Below are 17,851 nucleotides of genomic sequence, written 5' to 3' on the forward strand. Positions count from 1 at the left end.
ATGGAAACAATTTGCATTTGAATCTCAAAATATGTATTAACTAAACAAAAAGCAAGCTTCATCAAACCAACTATCAGCAATATTTTTCTCACATCGCTATGCCCTGTCTTGTTAAATTAATTGTCAAAATAGGACAGCCTAATCCTGCAACAATCTGTATACTCAGCGTGAATGGAAAAGAGTTTGGCACAGAACTCGACATAATGGCAATGAATGAGAAGTTGCTTTGTATATTTGAATTCTGTCCAGTGGCCATGAATGGAAAGGATTTGACAGGTTTGAATTCTGTTTAGTGACAATGACTGGATAAGGGTTTGGCCTATTGTAACTCTCTCAAATGATAGTGAATAAAATGCTACTTGATTTGTTGAAATTCTACATAAATGGTGAAATTTTTAAAAGCATGAAACAGCAGTGAGATTCAGTGGCACAGATAAATAAATCTGGGCTGCAGACCATAATTGATGCAAACTCCATGAATCCTTTGCAAAGGAAATTATGCAATGACTTTATCTTTCATCGAATTTGCTATTTGTAAAACTGAGCTGTACACAAGCTGATTGCCAGTGATGGGACTTCAAAGGGATACCATCATCTATTATTACAGTTTTGAGCTTTATAAAATGTTGCTAATTTAAAGTAAAATAAAATGGGTCATATGAACTGTTCTTCTGTCTACCTCCTAGCAAACCTAGGTGATTTGATTATTTGGGATTAAAAGGGGAACAGATTGTTTTATTGGGAGGTACTACATGTTTATACTTGGAGACAATAGCCTATGTGCTAATAATGGACACACTATGACTCTCCAAGGTCTCAAAAAAGTGTTGAGAATGATGAGTTGTAAACATTTGTGCTTTAAACTGTCTATTTACTTCCAAAATAAAAGAGGGTGGAGGGTCTCAAGGATAGATAATCAGCATTACTACCTGGATACAAAGCCAATGTGATTCATGGTGCCATAGTGATTGATGGACTTTGAGAGAGGAAAGGTTTCCTTGCTACTCATAGAGAAGTTAGTTTGTCAGGATCCAGACGAGGCGGAGCAGCAACAGGCAATATGATGCTATGGTTCATCCACCTAGGAATGTAGGTGCAAACTCACGCAAAGATTGAGAGATCAGATTCACAAGGAGTTAAAATAACACTTGTAACATCTGATTTGTAACATCGGAACTATCGGAAAAACAAACACATTTCAAGCTATAAATGAAGCATCGTGTAGGTTAACTCACTACTGCTGGAGATGATATACAAGGAATAAAGACATTTATTTGACAGCGCAATGGGACGTCATCTCAATTGTATTCTGATGGACTTCCAGGAAGACAGATAATTGGAGTGTGGATAATGAAGAAGGTTTTAGACTATGGAGATATTTTCCACAGGCATTCACACATTAGGAATCTAAATGTTGATTAAATGGTATTAGTTCCAGCCTTAAAAGTGCTGAACAGGTCTGTGTGTAAAGAGATCTTGCAGTGTTGTTTCTTTCTGCTAGTGTTATTTTTATGGTTAAAATTGATAGGTTGTACCCAAAACTTACCCATTGTTTTTGCTGGACAGCCCACACACACTATCTCTGTTGTTCCCGGTGTCACAGTGCAACCTGTACCACTTGGACAGGGGCAAATCCTACAGCCACTTGGTTCAGAAGAATCAACATAATAACCGTGTGGGCAGTTTCTGGGATGATCATTGGAGAAACAGGAACCTAGAAGGCAACATGGAAGAGCATTTTATTAACAATGAAATACAATGACTGAACAAATAGGTATCAGCTTCTTACTCAACGCATATTGATCAGTTTCTTTTTAAAGGTGTTTATTGACACTAAGTCAAAAACCAACTCTGGGAGTTTGTTCCACATCCACTATCCTCTGGGGATTTTTTTTAATGAATTTTAACTTTGCACACAACTTGTGTATTTTATACTTGTGGGATTGGATTCTCCTCACACCCACCAGAAAACGGGCGAGAATCACTCTGGACTTTTTCCTAGAAGGTCCAGGATGATTCTCAGTTTTCCAAGGGGCGAGCAGAGTCCCGGCGTACGTCCCTCGGCTCTGGCTGCTGGCGGGGCCTTGCTAGCCAGACCGCACGGCCACACATGCGCATGGTGGCCGCAAGCGGGTCTGCGAATGCGCGCAGCGGCCCACCTCGACGTGGGCGCCGCCGACATAGCGGAGCCACACAGCGGGCCCACGCGGAAGAAGGTAGGTCCCTCCCAGATGAAATTAAATGAAAATCGCTTATTGTCACGAGTAGGCTTCAATGAAGTTACTGTGAAAAGCCCCTAGTCGCCACATTCCGGCGCCTGTTCGGGGAGGCTGGTATGGGAATTTAACCGTGCTGCTGGCCTGCCTTGGTCTGCTTTAAAAGCCAGCGATTTATCCCAGTGTGCTAAACCAGCCCCTCGGGGCTAAACCGGTGAGCTAAACCACCGATCGGTGGGCTCCGATCATGGGCCTAGCCACCTCTGAGGTCCCCCCTAGGTGTCAGATAATCCCAGCCCTCCCACTAGGACCGCCATCGCAGCCGCGGGTCCCAGTTCCGGCCAGGTGGTACCACATGTAAATCAGGGTCGGAGAATCCCTCCTGTGCTCTTTTGTTCTTGTGTTCATGGCCCGTTTTTAAATATGTATTTATGCCCATTTCATCTATAGCTTTATTTTGAACAAATGTATTATGTCACCCCTCAGTCTCCTTTTTCCCCAGTTTAGACATTTGAACTTTTTTTGGTATAATAGGGACAGACATTTGCCACAAAATTAGTGGCACCCCGGCTGACTCAATCCTCAGGAACCCGGAATGAATTAAATCCCTAATTGGCAGTGGACCTCCCATCTCCACAGAGACATTTACTTCTAGGACTTTCCCTCACCCCCGGTAGGGTGTAAAACAATGAGAGGCTGACAGCTCACCATTACCAGCAACAGGACTTGGAGTGGTGGCTGTTGCTATGAATAATTGTGGACCTAAGTCATTGGATCGCTGGAGAAATGTAACCAAGGGCAAAATGGTGGTCACGGTGAGGGAATCATGTCACTAGCAAAGAGGGGAAGAGGGGTTGGAGGAAAAGGCAGGACAGTGGATCTCATTGGAGTCCTCTTCCTGATGGTGGGTCCTTCGGCAAACAATGGGTGGGTGCCTTCAAACAATGTGCTCACTTAAGGACCTCCATTGGTGTCCAGGCAGGAAGACTGTCCTTAAATCTTACCCACCAGATTTTATTGTGACGAGACCAAAAGGCAATGGCATCCCCAGCATGCATCCTCCCACCCAACCAAATGGCACTCCCTACCTCCAAATTCATCTCCATGGTTGGTAAGGAGTGGTGGGGAGGGGAAGATGGGTGTGGGCATTAAATTTTACCTTCCACACTTAGTCCCTTAATCCTGGAAACATCCTGGTGATTGCTATCTGGATCCTTTCTATCCTTTTCCAGATTTGACTTACAGTTAAGGAGAGTGGCTCGTGGATCAATGATCCACAGATGCACTCTATTACCGGAGTTACCGGATTGATAATTGCCGGACATGTGAAATATGGAAAATACACCTCGTCCTTAATTTTCAAAGAAATACTAAGTTATCCCAAGCATAAACATTACGCAATACTATAAGACATCATACATTTTGATCCATCAGTCAAATCCACATTTGGTCAACGTTAAAGAAGGGACTGGCAAGGCTCACGATTAAGTTTTAAATTATGTTTTTCTCTCTGGCAATTTCTGCAGGGCTTTTTAAAATGTTTACTGAATTATTAATTGTGAAATCTGATCATACCAGCATCAAAACTGCCTAAAGAAGTTGATGAGTCCAAGAGTGTAATAGAGCTGAATTTATGATCAGCAGATTAAACCAAGGATGTTTCAATGATGCATTTTTAATCTAAAATGTGAATGCAAAAGGTCAGGAATAATTTTGCTATTATTGGTGCACTGATGACATCTTTCAAATGTTGGACTCAGCTACTCTTGAAAGTTAGTGTTTCTCAGCTTTTCAACAATGTTCACTGATCAAATAGATCAACAGGAAAGAAAGAACAGAAGAAAAAGCATGTCAAATTTCATCAAAGTTAACTTTAAAAGGAATTTTCATGGTGAGATGTTGGGCATTGTGTTTTCAAATCCTAATTATTTTGTAAATGTCCAATGCAGCGCTGCATATTACATCAAGACACTTAGTGAACCTGTGCTGTTTCAATAAATGGAATCATAGAATCCTTACAGTCAGAAGGAGGCCATTCAGCCCAATCAGTCTGCACCGACCCTTTGAAAGAGCACCCTGCCTAAGCCACTTCCCTGCCCTATCTCAATAACCCCATGACCAAACCTACACATCTTTGAACACTAAGGGCAATTTAGCACGGCCAATCCACCTAACCTGCACATCTTTGGACCTTACAGTTAGACTTTATCTTCCTGCACTTTTTCAACATGCGAGCTGAGCAAATGAAAATGTCTTGTTCATCTTCAGGATGACACAGTCCTAAAATGCAAGAGACTTGTCAAGATATAAATTATCATCACATTATTCCTACTGGGATTTTGCGAGTCTCACTTCACCTCACAAATCAATCCTTAAAAATCATGCAGCTTCACAACAAATGATGGATGACTAATTCTGCTCAATACATGGATAATGCTTGTACTGCTAAAATAGAAAGATAATTATGAAAATGAACACATTCAATTGCAACTGTTATTTTAGCTCAAAGGTAATTACTGAAATCTGATTGTATAGAGTATTTCATGTAAAATTCTCCATTATCATTTATACAGCCATCCAATTTTCCAAGCATGCCACAAACCTTAATAAAATACTGAGCAGTAAATAATGTCAATCTATCAACAAGCTCACCAGTTTCAGGGTCACAGTTGTCACCGGAGCCTCGACAGGTGCATGGCACACACTTGCTGAAACTTCCGAGTTTGCGATTTTCTCTTGTGTAGCCTCTTGCACATTTCTCACAGAATCGTCCCTCATGACCTGTTGGACACGTGCATTTCTCGACCCACTGAGCGGCGATTCCAGCACCGGGTCGGGCTGTGTGGAGAATCACGTTATCGATGTGTCCAGCGCCTGTAATAGAAAGCATCTACATTACTTCCTTGTCATTTTACCAAACTGCTGTCAGCTTCATTCACTTAGCAAAAGAAAAAAAAAAATCAAGATTCCAAAACTATGTGCTAGATTTTCATCCTCGAGGAGGGTAACAGGAGTCAGAAAATTTCCCAGCTTGACCTGCCCTCGGGAGAAAGTGCCCTCAGGGACAGGCCATTCTGGGGCTGTGGAGGGTAGATTGGGGGGGGGGGGTGTTGTTGGTGTTGGGGGAGTGCGGTGTGACGCAGGCTGCTGTTGGGCCAGCCGATGAGGGAAAGAGTTTGGAGTCAGCCACTGGGGTTGCTGGTTGTCACGACAGATAAGTGTTAAAGATCTATCTCTGTGCTGTGAATTTTCATCCCAGTTATAATGAAAAAATAAGGTCCTCTTACCTCTTTCACCTCACCCACTCCCCATCCCTATGGGCCCTCATACCACCAATATCAAGGTGTTCCTACCACCCACACCTATGACCCCTCGTACCTCCCACCCCCCACCATGGCAAGCTATTGTACTTCCAAAACCATTCACTCATTATACACTGTTTGGAAACAAACAATGAACCCTAGAATAGCCAGAATATGCATAAAAATGCTTTTTAAAAAGTCATTCATTGATAACTTTCCACTTTCTTAAAAAAAATGTGTCAATCAAGTATCAATAGCAGAAGCTGCAAGTATCTGAAATATTTTCAACTTGTGTAAATAAAAATTACATAATTGACAGCATGGATCAGAGAGCCAGGCATGTCAATCAAGCAAAGTTTTGCCTGGGACTCAGATGTTTCAATACTTTAATGGATTTCTGTGCTGTCAAGCCCAAGGCTTCAGTCCATGGCCAGAGCTGTAACTAGTGGAGAGGCTCACTCATTTTGGCAGCACACTCTCTCAAGCTGTCTATATCGATGATGAGATACATGTATGAATTGCTATAGCAAGTGTAGCCTTCAGCAGCCTTTGAACATCATCCAGGAATAAAAAGAAGTCTGCCTGTCAAACTGAAAGTCAATGGAGTAATTGTTCTGCCCGATCTGCATGCGAGATTTGGACAGCATACCAGTGCCTTGTCAAAAAGCTTTTTTAAAAGTTCATTCTTGGGATGTGGACATCAATGGCTAGGCCATCATTTGTTGCCCATCCCCTAATTGCGCTTGAACTGAGTGGCTTGCTAGACAGCTTCAGTGGGGAGGGATGGGGGGGGGTGGGGGGGGGGCAGTTAAGACTCAACCGCATCGCTGTGTGGGTCTGGAGTCACATAAATGCCAGACTGGGTCAATTTCCTTCCCCGAAAGACATTAGCAAAGCAGATGGGCTTTTATGACAATCAGCAATGATTTAATTGGTCGCCATTAGACTTTTAATTCCAGATTTTTAAAATTGAATTCAGATTTCACCATCTGCCGAGGTGGGATTCAAACCCAGGCCCCCAGAGCATTACCTTGGGCAACTGGATTACTATTCCAGTTACAATACCACTACGCCACCGCCATGCCACGCTCAATTACTTTCGCTTGGAGGACCCAGGTTCGATCCCAGCCCCGGATCATTGTCTGTGTGGAGTTTGCCAATTTTCTCCCAGTCTGTGTGAGTCTCGGCCCCACAACCCAAAGATGTGCATGGTTGGTGGATTGGCCACGCTAAATTGCCCCTCAATTAGAAATATTTTTTGAATGAATAATTTCACTTGATCTGCTTTTGGAAGTCTCTGCATATCAGATGGCAGGACAAAATAGCAGACACAGAGGTGCTCACCTGAGTTGACATGCCAAGCATCCAGACCATGGTCAAGTGGCCAGAATGCCTGATCTTCATTTCCCAAAATGAATCCCCTATAGAGAAATTGGCTGGGATTTCTGGCCCAACTACAGCGTGCTTTCCAGCAGCAAAGATAGCGGAACCTTCTGGTCCCACCAGTGTGGACAGGGTTTTGTGTAGCCCGCACACTCCGCCACTGGGGAACCTGCTACGGGGGAGGAGGCGGGAGGGGGGTCACCATCGGTGAGACTGCAGGATCCCACTGGCAGGAAAGGCTGGAAATTCCACTTATTGAGTCTGGAGTGTGACCTTATGGCTGTCAAAGGAAGCACTTCAAGGACATTGTGAAGGCTTCACTTGGGAGTTCTGATATCTACGTCAAGTCCCGGGAAAAGTTTGTCAAGAATTTCTGCACATGACGAAAAGAGGTGCATTCTCCTTCAAAAGCCTCACGGTAGCATGGTGGTTAGCATCAATGCTTCACAGCTCCAGGGTCCCAGGTTCGATTCCCGGCTGGGTCACTGTCTGTGTGGAGTCTGCACGTCCTCCCTGTGTGTGCGTGGGTTTCCTCCGGGTGCTCCGGTTTCCTCCCACAGTCCAAAGATGTGCGGGTTAGGTGGATTGGCCATGCTAAAATTGCCCGTAGTGTAAGGTTAATGGGGGAATTGTTGGGTTACGGGTATACGGGTTACATGGGTTTAAGTAGGGTGATCATTGCTCAGCACAACATCGAGGGCTGAAGGGCCTGTTCTGTGCTGTACTGTTCTATTCTATTCTATTCTATTCTAAGCATGTGCATATCAGAGGCAGAGGGAAAACGCAAGGAGAGGAAATTCCGAGCCAGCAACTCATCCAAATCTCAATCATCTGTGGTACCCTCTTCTATTTGCAGCGTCTTCCGAGTGCAAATCGGTCTTAGCAGTCATCAATGTACCCAACAAAACTCTACCAAATAGCCCAGATCTTGAACATGGTCATCTTCATCTCAATAGATAGATAAGAGATCATTTTTTCTCACTTTTCTGCCTCTCAAATTAATTTTCAATTACATTCTTCCTTTATTTAATTTATCTTTTGTATCAATCTGGGTAAAGTCAACTTTCAGAAGGCTTACTTTGTCTGTTGTATGAACCACGGATTTTGATGGCTTTGAGGTTGCCGAGCACCCGTTGGAAGTCAAGCGAAGTTAGAAATGGCTTCCACCCATACTCCAAACCCTCATGGAGCCTGCAATGCAAAACATGGTTATTAAACATTTTATTTCAACCTCCGCCATTGGCTAATAAACAAAAACAAAATACCACAACAGGATATTATAGTTCTTCAGGCCAGTTATATGAGATAGTTTGTGCTATTATGAAGCATTTACCTGGTAATGCATCATGGAGTTGAGTCTACCACTAACCAATTAAACAATATGCTCAATTTCTTCAATCATTTTCTTAAACCTTACCACAAAGTAACTATATAACTGTTGCAGAGTAATCATTGCAGAATTTACATCCTTTTGATAGATAAACAATGCTCTTTACACTTATATTGAGAACATTCCCATTCAGTACAGCCAGGCCAGTGTCTCATTTGACAACAGGAGCATTAATTGTCCTGCACAAAGCACCCTGTAGGGGGGATGATCTAATTTGCACCCAATCCATGTTCAAGGCAAAAAGAATTCCATTCCCAAGTTCACTAAGCCCATCTGCCTTATTTACCTGTAGTTGTATGTCTGCTTTCTTGTAGAAGGGATTGGGTTATTTTGTGCGTTCACTTGAGTCGTCAGTGTCTGACTGTCTCCTTCCAAGATCAGATCTTCTACTGATGGGTAGGCACCATTGCTTTCCGTATAGAATGTGAAGGAGAGGTTCTGTCCATAACTCAACACTTGATTTCCCAGGAACTTGGCTAAAGGTGAAAGAAACAGGCGAATATGAGTAATGGACATTATATTTAGCCACTTATCCTGCACAACGCAGTTCCTTAACCTGAAACAAGCCTGAGTATTGGTTTTGCCTTTAGTCAATTGCCAAATATCAATGATAATGGGGGCAGCACAATAGCACAGTGGGTAGCACTGTCACTTCACAGCACCAGGGTTCCAAGTTCGATTCCCGCTTGAATCACTGTCTGTGTGGAGTCTGCACGTTCTCCCCGTGTCTGCGTGTGTTTCCTCTGGATGCTCCTGTTTCCTCCCACAGTCCAAAGATGTGCAGGTTAGGTGGATTGGCCATGCTACATTGCCGTTAATATCCAAAAGGGTTGGGTGGGGTTGCTGGGTTGCAGGGATGAGGTGGAGGTGTGGACTTGGATGGGGCGCTCTTTCCAAGGGCCGGTGAAGACTCGATGGGTCGAGTGGCCTTCTTCTGCACTGTAAATTCTATGATTCTATGAAATTCACTTTTACCAATGTCTTCCTTATCTTTGTAACGATGCCAAGGTGTGCACAATTTATTATGGAGTAGAGAAAACCAATAAACAATTGTACTTGATCACTGGTTTCAGAATTTAACTAGTATAATATTTTTAAAGTAATTATGTCTTGTAGTTCTTGTACACTTCTCCCATCCAAGTGATGTTAACATGGAACACAGAGATGGGGTAGTCAATGAGTATCACTGTGAATGTAATGGTAACTTAGTTGCCTGCAATAAAAACAGAGCACCTCCTCGAGGTTACAGGGCTATGCCAATGTCAGTGTGGGGACCAGAATATGATATTTTAAAAATATGGGAATTGCAAATATTAACAATTTTTCAAGTTTCCAAAATGACCAAACTTGAAAATCAAATAATTTCCATTAACATCAAATGTCACAAAATTAATGTTTTTCTTAGGTGTGAATGTATGACACAATTTCAGAACAGATCAGTATCAACAATATACTTGTAACTATTACAAGCCCCAGAAAAATTGACAACCCAACCCTACAGTCCATGTCTATGTTATAAAGTAATGAGTGTTTGAGGTAAAGATTTGCAAATCACATGTAACTGTGTAAAACTGCAAATTGCCAATTCTTGAAGAGATTCTAAAATGGGTCAGAATACGTCATGTGTGAGATGGACATCACTGAATGTACAGTAATTAAAACCATCCAAATATTAAATTACTGCATTCTATTTCATATTGGCAGGTTATCAAAGCATGTATCAGCAATTCGACATACGTACAAATTAACCAGCAATGATAGAATTGTGGGGCTAATACATGTAGCACCCATTATAATTCTCAACTCACCTGAAACAACAAAGAATATTGGGTAATCATTTTTAGCCTCAACGATAAGGTCACGTGATGATGATGATCGCATCAGAGGGAGATCCCCACCCCTTCGGTACTGTGCTTTCCATCCTTCAGTACCTGCTTACAAGAATAGGCCAATAAACCACACACGCCTTCATATAATGCATAACAATTAGCAGATATCCCAATTTAGCTGCATTTAGTAAGTTAAACAACACTATCTTTAAACCAGAGAAAGATATTGCCCTAGAAATCACTGCCTGGGGCATTTTTGCATCAAATACTTTGTTCACTATCTTAATTTCAATATAATGAAGAGGGATTTGAACATGAGTGTGTTCAGCATTCATGTGGGAACATCACAGCAATTTTGAATCAGTATAGTTTATTGATAATTTCATTGTGTTAAATTATTGGCAGTGCAATATCTTTTAGATGTGTTGTCGCATATTTCTGTTATGAGATATTTCAATTTTGGGTAACTTGCTTAACAGCTTCCCGACCAAAGTGAGGATATTGATAGGGTGACTGTAGTTTCATAATGGCTACTATCAGCAGGTAAATCCGAAATGCATACACATTAACACGCAGGGTGGATAAAGGGGAACCAGTTGGTGCAATGTATTTGGATTTCCAAAAGGCATTCGATAAGGAGGACTCCGATGGCGGCCATGGTGAGTGGTCTCACATTTTGTGACTCCCGCGCAAGGTGGATTTTTTGGGGGTCTTTTCCCTGCCTGTGGGGTGCTGTATTTGAGAGCAAGAGGTACACGAGTTCCTGGGGAAGGTAACACTCCTCAGGTGGGGTTGGTGGATGGACCCGCGGACAAAGAGTGGGGCAAGGATGAAAGGGCAGCTGGAGCAGGAGAGTCTTCATGGTGCACCACAGGAAAAGATGACGGAAGGCAAGGGGGCTGTGCTGTCTGCCCAGTGGGCGGCGGAACAGAGTTCCTGAATGATAAGTTTCGATAACAGGGGAAAGAGGCCCTGGAAGGTGGTGGAACTGCTGAGATCTGGAATCGAGCAAGTCAAGCAAAAGCTGCAGTCCCAGGGTCAGGCGATCCAGAAAGTGGAGGAGGTGGTGGGAAAGCAGGAGGAGCAGTTGGGGGGGGGGGGGGGGGGGGGGGGGGGGGGGGGGGGGGGGGGGGGGACCCTTGGGGGTAAGTGGGTTAAATAGAGTCGGCGGGTTGTGAGGTGGGGTCGTCAAGGGAGCAGATGGGGTGTTGTTGTTTTTTGAATTGTTTTGTTGTTCTTCTGATATTTTTTGTATATGTATGCCTTGAATAAAGATATACATATTTTTTAAAAGCATTCGATAAGGTGCCATATAAAAGGTTATTTGGAGGATTATATCAGCATGGATAGAGGATTGACTACTGAATAGGAAGCAAAGAGTCGGGATAATAGATTATTTTCAGGTTCGCAAACCATAACTAGTGGAGTCAGTAGCTCAATTGGCTAGACGGCTGTTTCATGATGCAGCGAGACACCAACAGTGCAGGTTCAATACCCATGCTGGCTGAGGTCATCCATGAAAGCCCTGCCTTCTCAACCTTGCTCTTCGCCTGAGGTGTGGTGACCCTCAGGCTAAATCACCACCAGTCAGCTGTTTCTCTGAAGTAGAGAGCAGAGTATGGTCATCTGGGACTGTGGTGACTTTCATTTTCATTTCATAATGTTGAAGAATGTGAGGTTGTCTACTTGTCAAGAAGAACAGAAAAGCCGAGTATTTAAATGGAGAGAGTCTGCCAAGTGCTGTGTTACAGAGGTATTTAGGTGCCCTTGTATATGAACCACAAAAAGTTAGCATCCAGGAAGTAATTAGGAAGGCATTGCAATGTTGGCTTTGATTATGTATGGGTTAGGTTGGACTAAAGGGGAGGAACGGGTGTGGGAAACGGTGGGCAAACAGAAAAATTGAGTTAAGGCAACAATCAGATCAGCCATGAGCTTGTTGAATGACAGAATAAGCTCGAGGGGCCAAATAGTTTATTCCTGCTCCTATTTCTGATGATCTTATGAAGATATCACAACAATGTTAAATTTAATTAATTCGATATTCGCTGTGGTGGAAATCATTTGATTTAAATAAAGGTTAAAATATCCCGGAATGGTCTTTCAACTCTTAAACTCCCATCATCTACTGTATTCTGTTATCATAAGAACATTTCCTTATCAACCTTCCTTTCCCTGTCCCTGCTGAAAGTTTGAGCACAGATCCATGCAAAGCTGGGAATAGCTAACCTCCTATCCTCCAGTCTAATGATAGGTACATTCCATCTTAATATTTCCCGATCACCTACTGAAGGATTGATTCATTGCTGTGTATAATTCTATGGAAATGGTTGCACTCCAGAATCTAAAAACTTGGGCAATGAGTGCTTGAAAGTTCTTTGAGCAGTGGGAACAATCAGAGCTGAGATGATTAACAATTAGAAAGAACCCTGGCTAGTTTTACATTGTCTTAATCTGAGAGTGCCGAGTCCAATTAACAAAGTATGTTATATTTTTTAAATACTTATATGGCAATAACCTGGTGTCCTTTGACCTTTACTAGCAAATTATTCCAGGGACCTTTTTATTTAGGTTACTCAGCCATTCCTTCCACACTCTTATTGAATTTTATGGACTGGCCCCATTATGAGTTTTGGCCCATGATCTCTCACAGTCATTCGTAAAAAATATAATTACATTTCTCTTAGTCTCTCTTCACTAATGAATAAGACCTCAGTTCATCGCAGCTGATGCTGCAGTACCTGAATCAAAGGTGGAGGTGATGCGATCTTTCCTGTAACCATCTTCCACATTGCAGACTGATGAATGCCCAAAGCAGAAACATGCTGAGCAACCCATGGGATTGTCTGGATCAAGGTTGTAATAACCCGGCTTGCAACTGTGGGAGAGAATAAAATATTCAGAAAATTATGATTCTTATTCCTTTTTCCCCCACCAGTTATTCTTCCCCGAGGGTGCAGATCCAATACTCGGATACCATCCTCCAACCCATGAGGAGGGTAACAGCTGCAAGCGTGAACTTAGAGGGCGAGTGTTGACAAACAAAAAATATGTGCAGCATGCCACAGTCAGACTTCACTCCTATTGCTAACTGCATTTGCCGGCACAAGTCAACGGATACTAATTAGTGAGAACCCAGGCTGAATTCTCACCTCTTGTGACTGATAGACAATGTCAATACATATTTCCTAATGCTGCCAAACTAAAATCTGTACCATACTCCTGCATCGAAAACATTGGCTCGAGCATTGTTGCCACCAGGAGTGGTTTGATGCAAACAGTGCTGTAATATGTGACCTCCGATAGATTAAAAAAAAGAGCAGCCTCATTGCCTGGCAGAATAATCCAAGATTACAAATCAAGAAGGCAGCATTCCATTAGCTCAAATCCAGGAGTGGTGGTAAGAGAAAGCAATCAATATGCTGACAATCATGATACGTGAAGCCTTTTTGAAGTGACCAGGATCATTTATAGACAACGATCAAATGAACAAAATCCCCTTCGCTCACAGGATGGTGTCTCTCTTCTTAAGGTTAACAATCCCATCTGTCAACACGGGAAAGAACATTTCTAACAACTCCAAACTGTGAACCCACAGTGGCAGCTGCTCCCCCCCCCCCCCCCCCCCCCCCCCCCCCCCCAGTGCTCTGCGGTAGAATCCATGGGTGAATCACCATCAATGAGAGAGCTGCAACAAGAAATCAAATGGATAAAAAACAGTAAGGCCTGCTGAGGTCTTCGAGGCTCTTGCATCCTTGCTCACATCAAGGCCAGAACTTTCCGGCTGTTCATGTCGACGGGATCCTCCAGTACGGGCAACTGCGCAACCCCACCATGGGTTTCAGGGCAGTGAGGGGCGCATTCAAAAGGAAACCCTGTTGACAATGTCAGAACCTGAAGATCCTTCCGCTGGCCAATGATGGGTCGCCTCCACCACCGCAAAACACACAGTGGGTTGTGCAGAACATCCCACCCCAAGGCTCCATTCACTCATCCTATGGATTCTGGAGGGGAAAAAATGCCCCCTCCTCTGCTAACAAACCCCCACCCCTTGCTCCCCACCTACCCACCACCACATTCAGGGATGTGAAAATTGTGACTGTCTTCAGGACTCAGGAAAATGTTGAGCACTTCCCATACCTTGGCAGCCACCTCTCTGAAAAGGCCACCATGGGCAGGGAGATTCAACACCGGATACATTGCATCAACTCAGCCTTCAACAGAGACCTCTGCAAGTCTGCAAAAGTCCTGGTGTACAGAGCTGGAGTCATCACCACACTCCTGTACTGCAGTGAGACCTGGACTGTGTATCAGCGAAACATTCGAGAACTAGAGCAATTCTATCAGCATTGCCTCGGCCGCATTCTCCAGATTCAACGGAAGGACCTTTGCACAATACTAGTGCCCTACTTGAAGCAAACCCACAAATATTCAGACAAAACTGCGAAGCAACGTTAATGGACTGGACATTACCCGGGTGGCCGAAAAGCACCTGCTCCACCAGGTCCTGTTTTCTCCATTCTCAAATGAATAGTGTTTCGGAGAAAGACAAAGAAAATGCTTCAAAGACACTCGGAAATGAATCTTTGAAGTATGGCAGCATTGACATTAACAATTGAGAGGAGCTTGCTACCAATCATTCAAAATAAAGACAACATTTTCATCAAGCTGCATCTCACTTTGAGTCACAATGTCTTAATGAGATGGAGCAGTTGAAAAAAAGAAATGGAAGCAAATCCTGTACTCCAAATCCCACTACCTTGTGGGACATCTTGCCCCATGTGCCCAAAGATATGTGTGTCAAGAACTGGCCTGTTCAGTCACATAAGGCACATGGCAGTAAAGTTCACATTATCCTCGAATCGAAGAACAGCCAACGACATCACAACTGCAATCTTGATATCTGCCTTCCAGCAGACTCTACAAAGGTTAGACAGTCTGCCTTCAAAATATAAATGACTCAGGCTGTGAATTATCAGCCAGGAACAGGGTGTAACACAATATTTTGCAGATTTGTTGCAGGCTTTTATAATCAAAGTATTTTCAATGGCTGGTCCCCATTTAAATATAAACTTGAAAAAACACCCAACATCCAGCTGTTTTTAAACTGGCAATTACAACCAACTTAAAGATCCTTAAAGATGTTGCAGTTTAGAAAAATGCATCTAAAGGTACAAGTTCACAAGCTGATGGAATGAAACTGCAGAGAATAGCTGAAAAAGTAGCTAATTAGCAACACTAACTGGTTTAAAATACTCCAAATTCTACTAAATCAATTTCAGGTATGTAGAGTAAAAGGGCGGCACGTTGGTGCAGTGGTTAACACGGCTGCCTCATGGCACCGAGGAACTGGGTTCGATCTCAGCCCCGAGTCACTGCCCGTGTGGAGTTTGCAAAGTCTCCCTGTCTGCGTGGGTCTCACCCCCACAACCAAAAGCAGTGCAGGATAGGTGGATTGGACACGCTAAATTGCCCCTTAATGGGGGAAAAAAGAATTGGGTATTTCAAATTTATTTTTTAAAAGGTATGTAGAGTAATATGCTTGTTAATATTCATTGCAATGCATAAAATTTACAGTGCAGATTCAGCCCGGGTCTGCACCGGCCCTCCATCCTATCCCCATAACACAGTAACCCCACCTCACCTTTTGGACACTAAGGGACAATTTAGCACGGCCAATCCACCTAACCTACACATCTTTGGACTGCGGGAGGAAACCAGAGCACCCGGAGGAAACCTACGCAGACACAGGGAGAAAGCGCAAACTCCACATGGTCACCCGAGGTTGGAATCAAACCTGGGTCCCTGGTGCTGTGAGGCAGCAGTGCTAACCGTGCCTCCCCAATTGTAGTGCAAAAAGCTATAAAATTGAACTAAATGTTTTTGAACAAATCTAGAATACTTACCGGTTACAGTTGGAGCCTTCCACATTATATTTACAGTAACATGTTCCTGTTTCAACATCACAAGTTTCTGTAACGCCAGCCATATTACATGTACAGCGCCTGCCAATACCAAACACAATTTAATAATTAAAGATGAACTGTGTAATCAGCGATTCCTTTGGAAAGAACATTGAAGTGTTGCAAGTGACAAATATTTTTCCTTGGAATGTTCTCCCATTTTGTCCTGAGGGTGCTAACTCACACTTCTTGCGATTCCATAGCTGCTCTGTGTGCAGAATATTTAATATAAATGAAGAGGTTCAGCTGGTGTTTCTTTTCATTCCTCCTTATGCATACTGCCAAGGCCAGCATTTATTGCCCATCCCTAATTGCCCTCTGAGTGGGTACTAGACTATTTCTGAGTTAACCACATTACTCTATCTGAAGTCACATGTAAACCAGAGCAGCTAAAGGACAAACGGACATTTTCCTCTGAAGGGCATGCATGGGAACAGTAGGCAGAATTCTTCGCAACGGCCGACGCTTCGTGAAACCCGGAGTGTTTCACGACGGCGTCGGAGGCCGCTCCTCGCCACCTATTCTCCCCTCCCCGGGAGGCTAGGAGCGGCGTTTCGTGAAACTCGGCCACCGGGCCTTGACGCTGGTGTCAAGGTGGCGCGCGCCGATAATGACGCGGCCGGCGGCGCCAAATGACGTCAGCCGCGCATGCGCAGGTTGGCCGGCGCCAACCCGCGCATGCGCGGTTGCCGTCTTCCCCTCCGCTGCCCCGCAAGACGGGGCGGCTTGATCTTGCGGGGCAGCGGAGGGGAAAGAGTGCGTCTCTTAGAGACGCCGGCCCGACGATCTGTGGGCACTGATCGCAGGCCAGTCCCCTCCCGAGCACGGCCGTGGTGCTCGATCCCCTCTCCGCCCCCCCCCCCCCCCCCCCCCCCCCCCCCACAGGCCCCAAACTTACCTTTCGCGCTATGTTCACGCCAGCAGCGACCAGGTGTGATTGACGCCGGCGTGAACAGGTCGGCAACGGCAGGCCACTCGGCCCATCCGGGCCGGAGAATCACGGGTCCGAGCAGCGTGTCGCAAAATGCAACACGCCATTTGGGGGGGGGGGGGGGGGCGAATCGCGGGGGTGCCAGAGCGGCCCTCCCGCGATTCTCCCACCCGGCCTGGGGAGCGGAATCGCGCCCAATGGGTTTTTAACACCAAACTAGTGGCTTCATGATCATTATTAATGAGGCTAACATCTTATTCCAGATTAATTGAATTTAAATTGAACAGCTGGCATGGTGGGATTTGTACCCATGCCTCGAGAGCATTGGTCTAGGACTCTGGATTACTGGCCCGGTAATATTACCATTATGCTACCATCCCCACAAAAGGCTAACTTTGTGACATATGAAGTGATGTGACGTTTTTAAAAATATTTTTATTCTCCTTTTTCACTATTTTCTCAAATCTGCACCCACCAACAATAAACAATAATCAGTAACGAATATAATGTCAATCCCCATATCAATAACAACGGTCCCATCCTCCCACCAAACCCCAAACATTAGCCCGCATGTTAACATAATCAAATGACAAAAAGGAATCAGGAATCACCCATAGTCACCATCAACACACACAGTCCCCCTCCCCCCAACCCCCCCCCCCAACAACCCCTCCCCTCCTTCCCCACACTAATGTTCGATGTTATCCAGTTCTTGAAAGTGTATAATGAATAATGCCCATGAATTGTAGAACCCCTCCATCCTTCCCCTCAGTTCAAACTTAACCTTCTCAAGAGTCAACAATTCCTACAGGTCCCCCTCGCCAAGCCAGGGAAGAG

At 44.2% G+C, this 17,851-nt stretch overlaps 1 protein-coding gene across 2 annotated transcripts in view; it reads right to left on the reverse strand.

Moving 5' to 3' along the window:
• LOC119964717 (laminin subunit gamma-1-like) overlaps positions 1 to 17,851 on the reverse strand; it is a 95,884-nt gene that overhangs the window by 40,275 nt on the left and 37,758 nt on the right. Inside the window, exons 4-10 of one of the 2 annotated variants that reach the window (XM_038794611.1) lie at positions 16,027 to 16,125; positions 12,862 to 12,998; positions 10,100 to 10,222; positions 8,578 to 8,767; positions 7,980 to 8,092; positions 4,869 to 5,090; positions 1,547 to 1,714 (exon numbers count right to left, since the gene is read on the reverse strand). In XM_038794611.1, the coding sequence (XP_038650539.1) occupies positions 1,547 to 1,714; positions 4,869 to 5,090; positions 7,980 to 8,092; positions 8,578 to 8,767; positions 10,100 to 10,222; positions 12,862 to 12,998; positions 16,027 to 16,125 (1,052 nt within the window). Of the gene's footprint in view, positions 1 to 1,546; positions 1,715 to 4,868; positions 5,091 to 7,979; positions 8,093 to 8,577; positions 8,768 to 10,099; positions 10,226 to 12,861; positions 12,999 to 16,026; positions 16,126 to 17,851 lie in introns of both variants that reach the window. The other variant, XM_038794609.1, reaches the window with a different exon arrangement.

The sequence above is a fragment of the Scyliorhinus canicula genome, chromosome 4 (assembly GCF_902713615.1).
Source record: "Scyliorhinus canicula chromosome 4, sScyCan1.1, whole genome shotgun sequence".
In the NCBI taxonomy this organism is placed as follows: domain Eukaryota; kingdom Metazoa; phylum Chordata; class Chondrichthyes; order Carcharhiniformes; family Scyliorhinidae; genus Scyliorhinus; species Scyliorhinus canicula.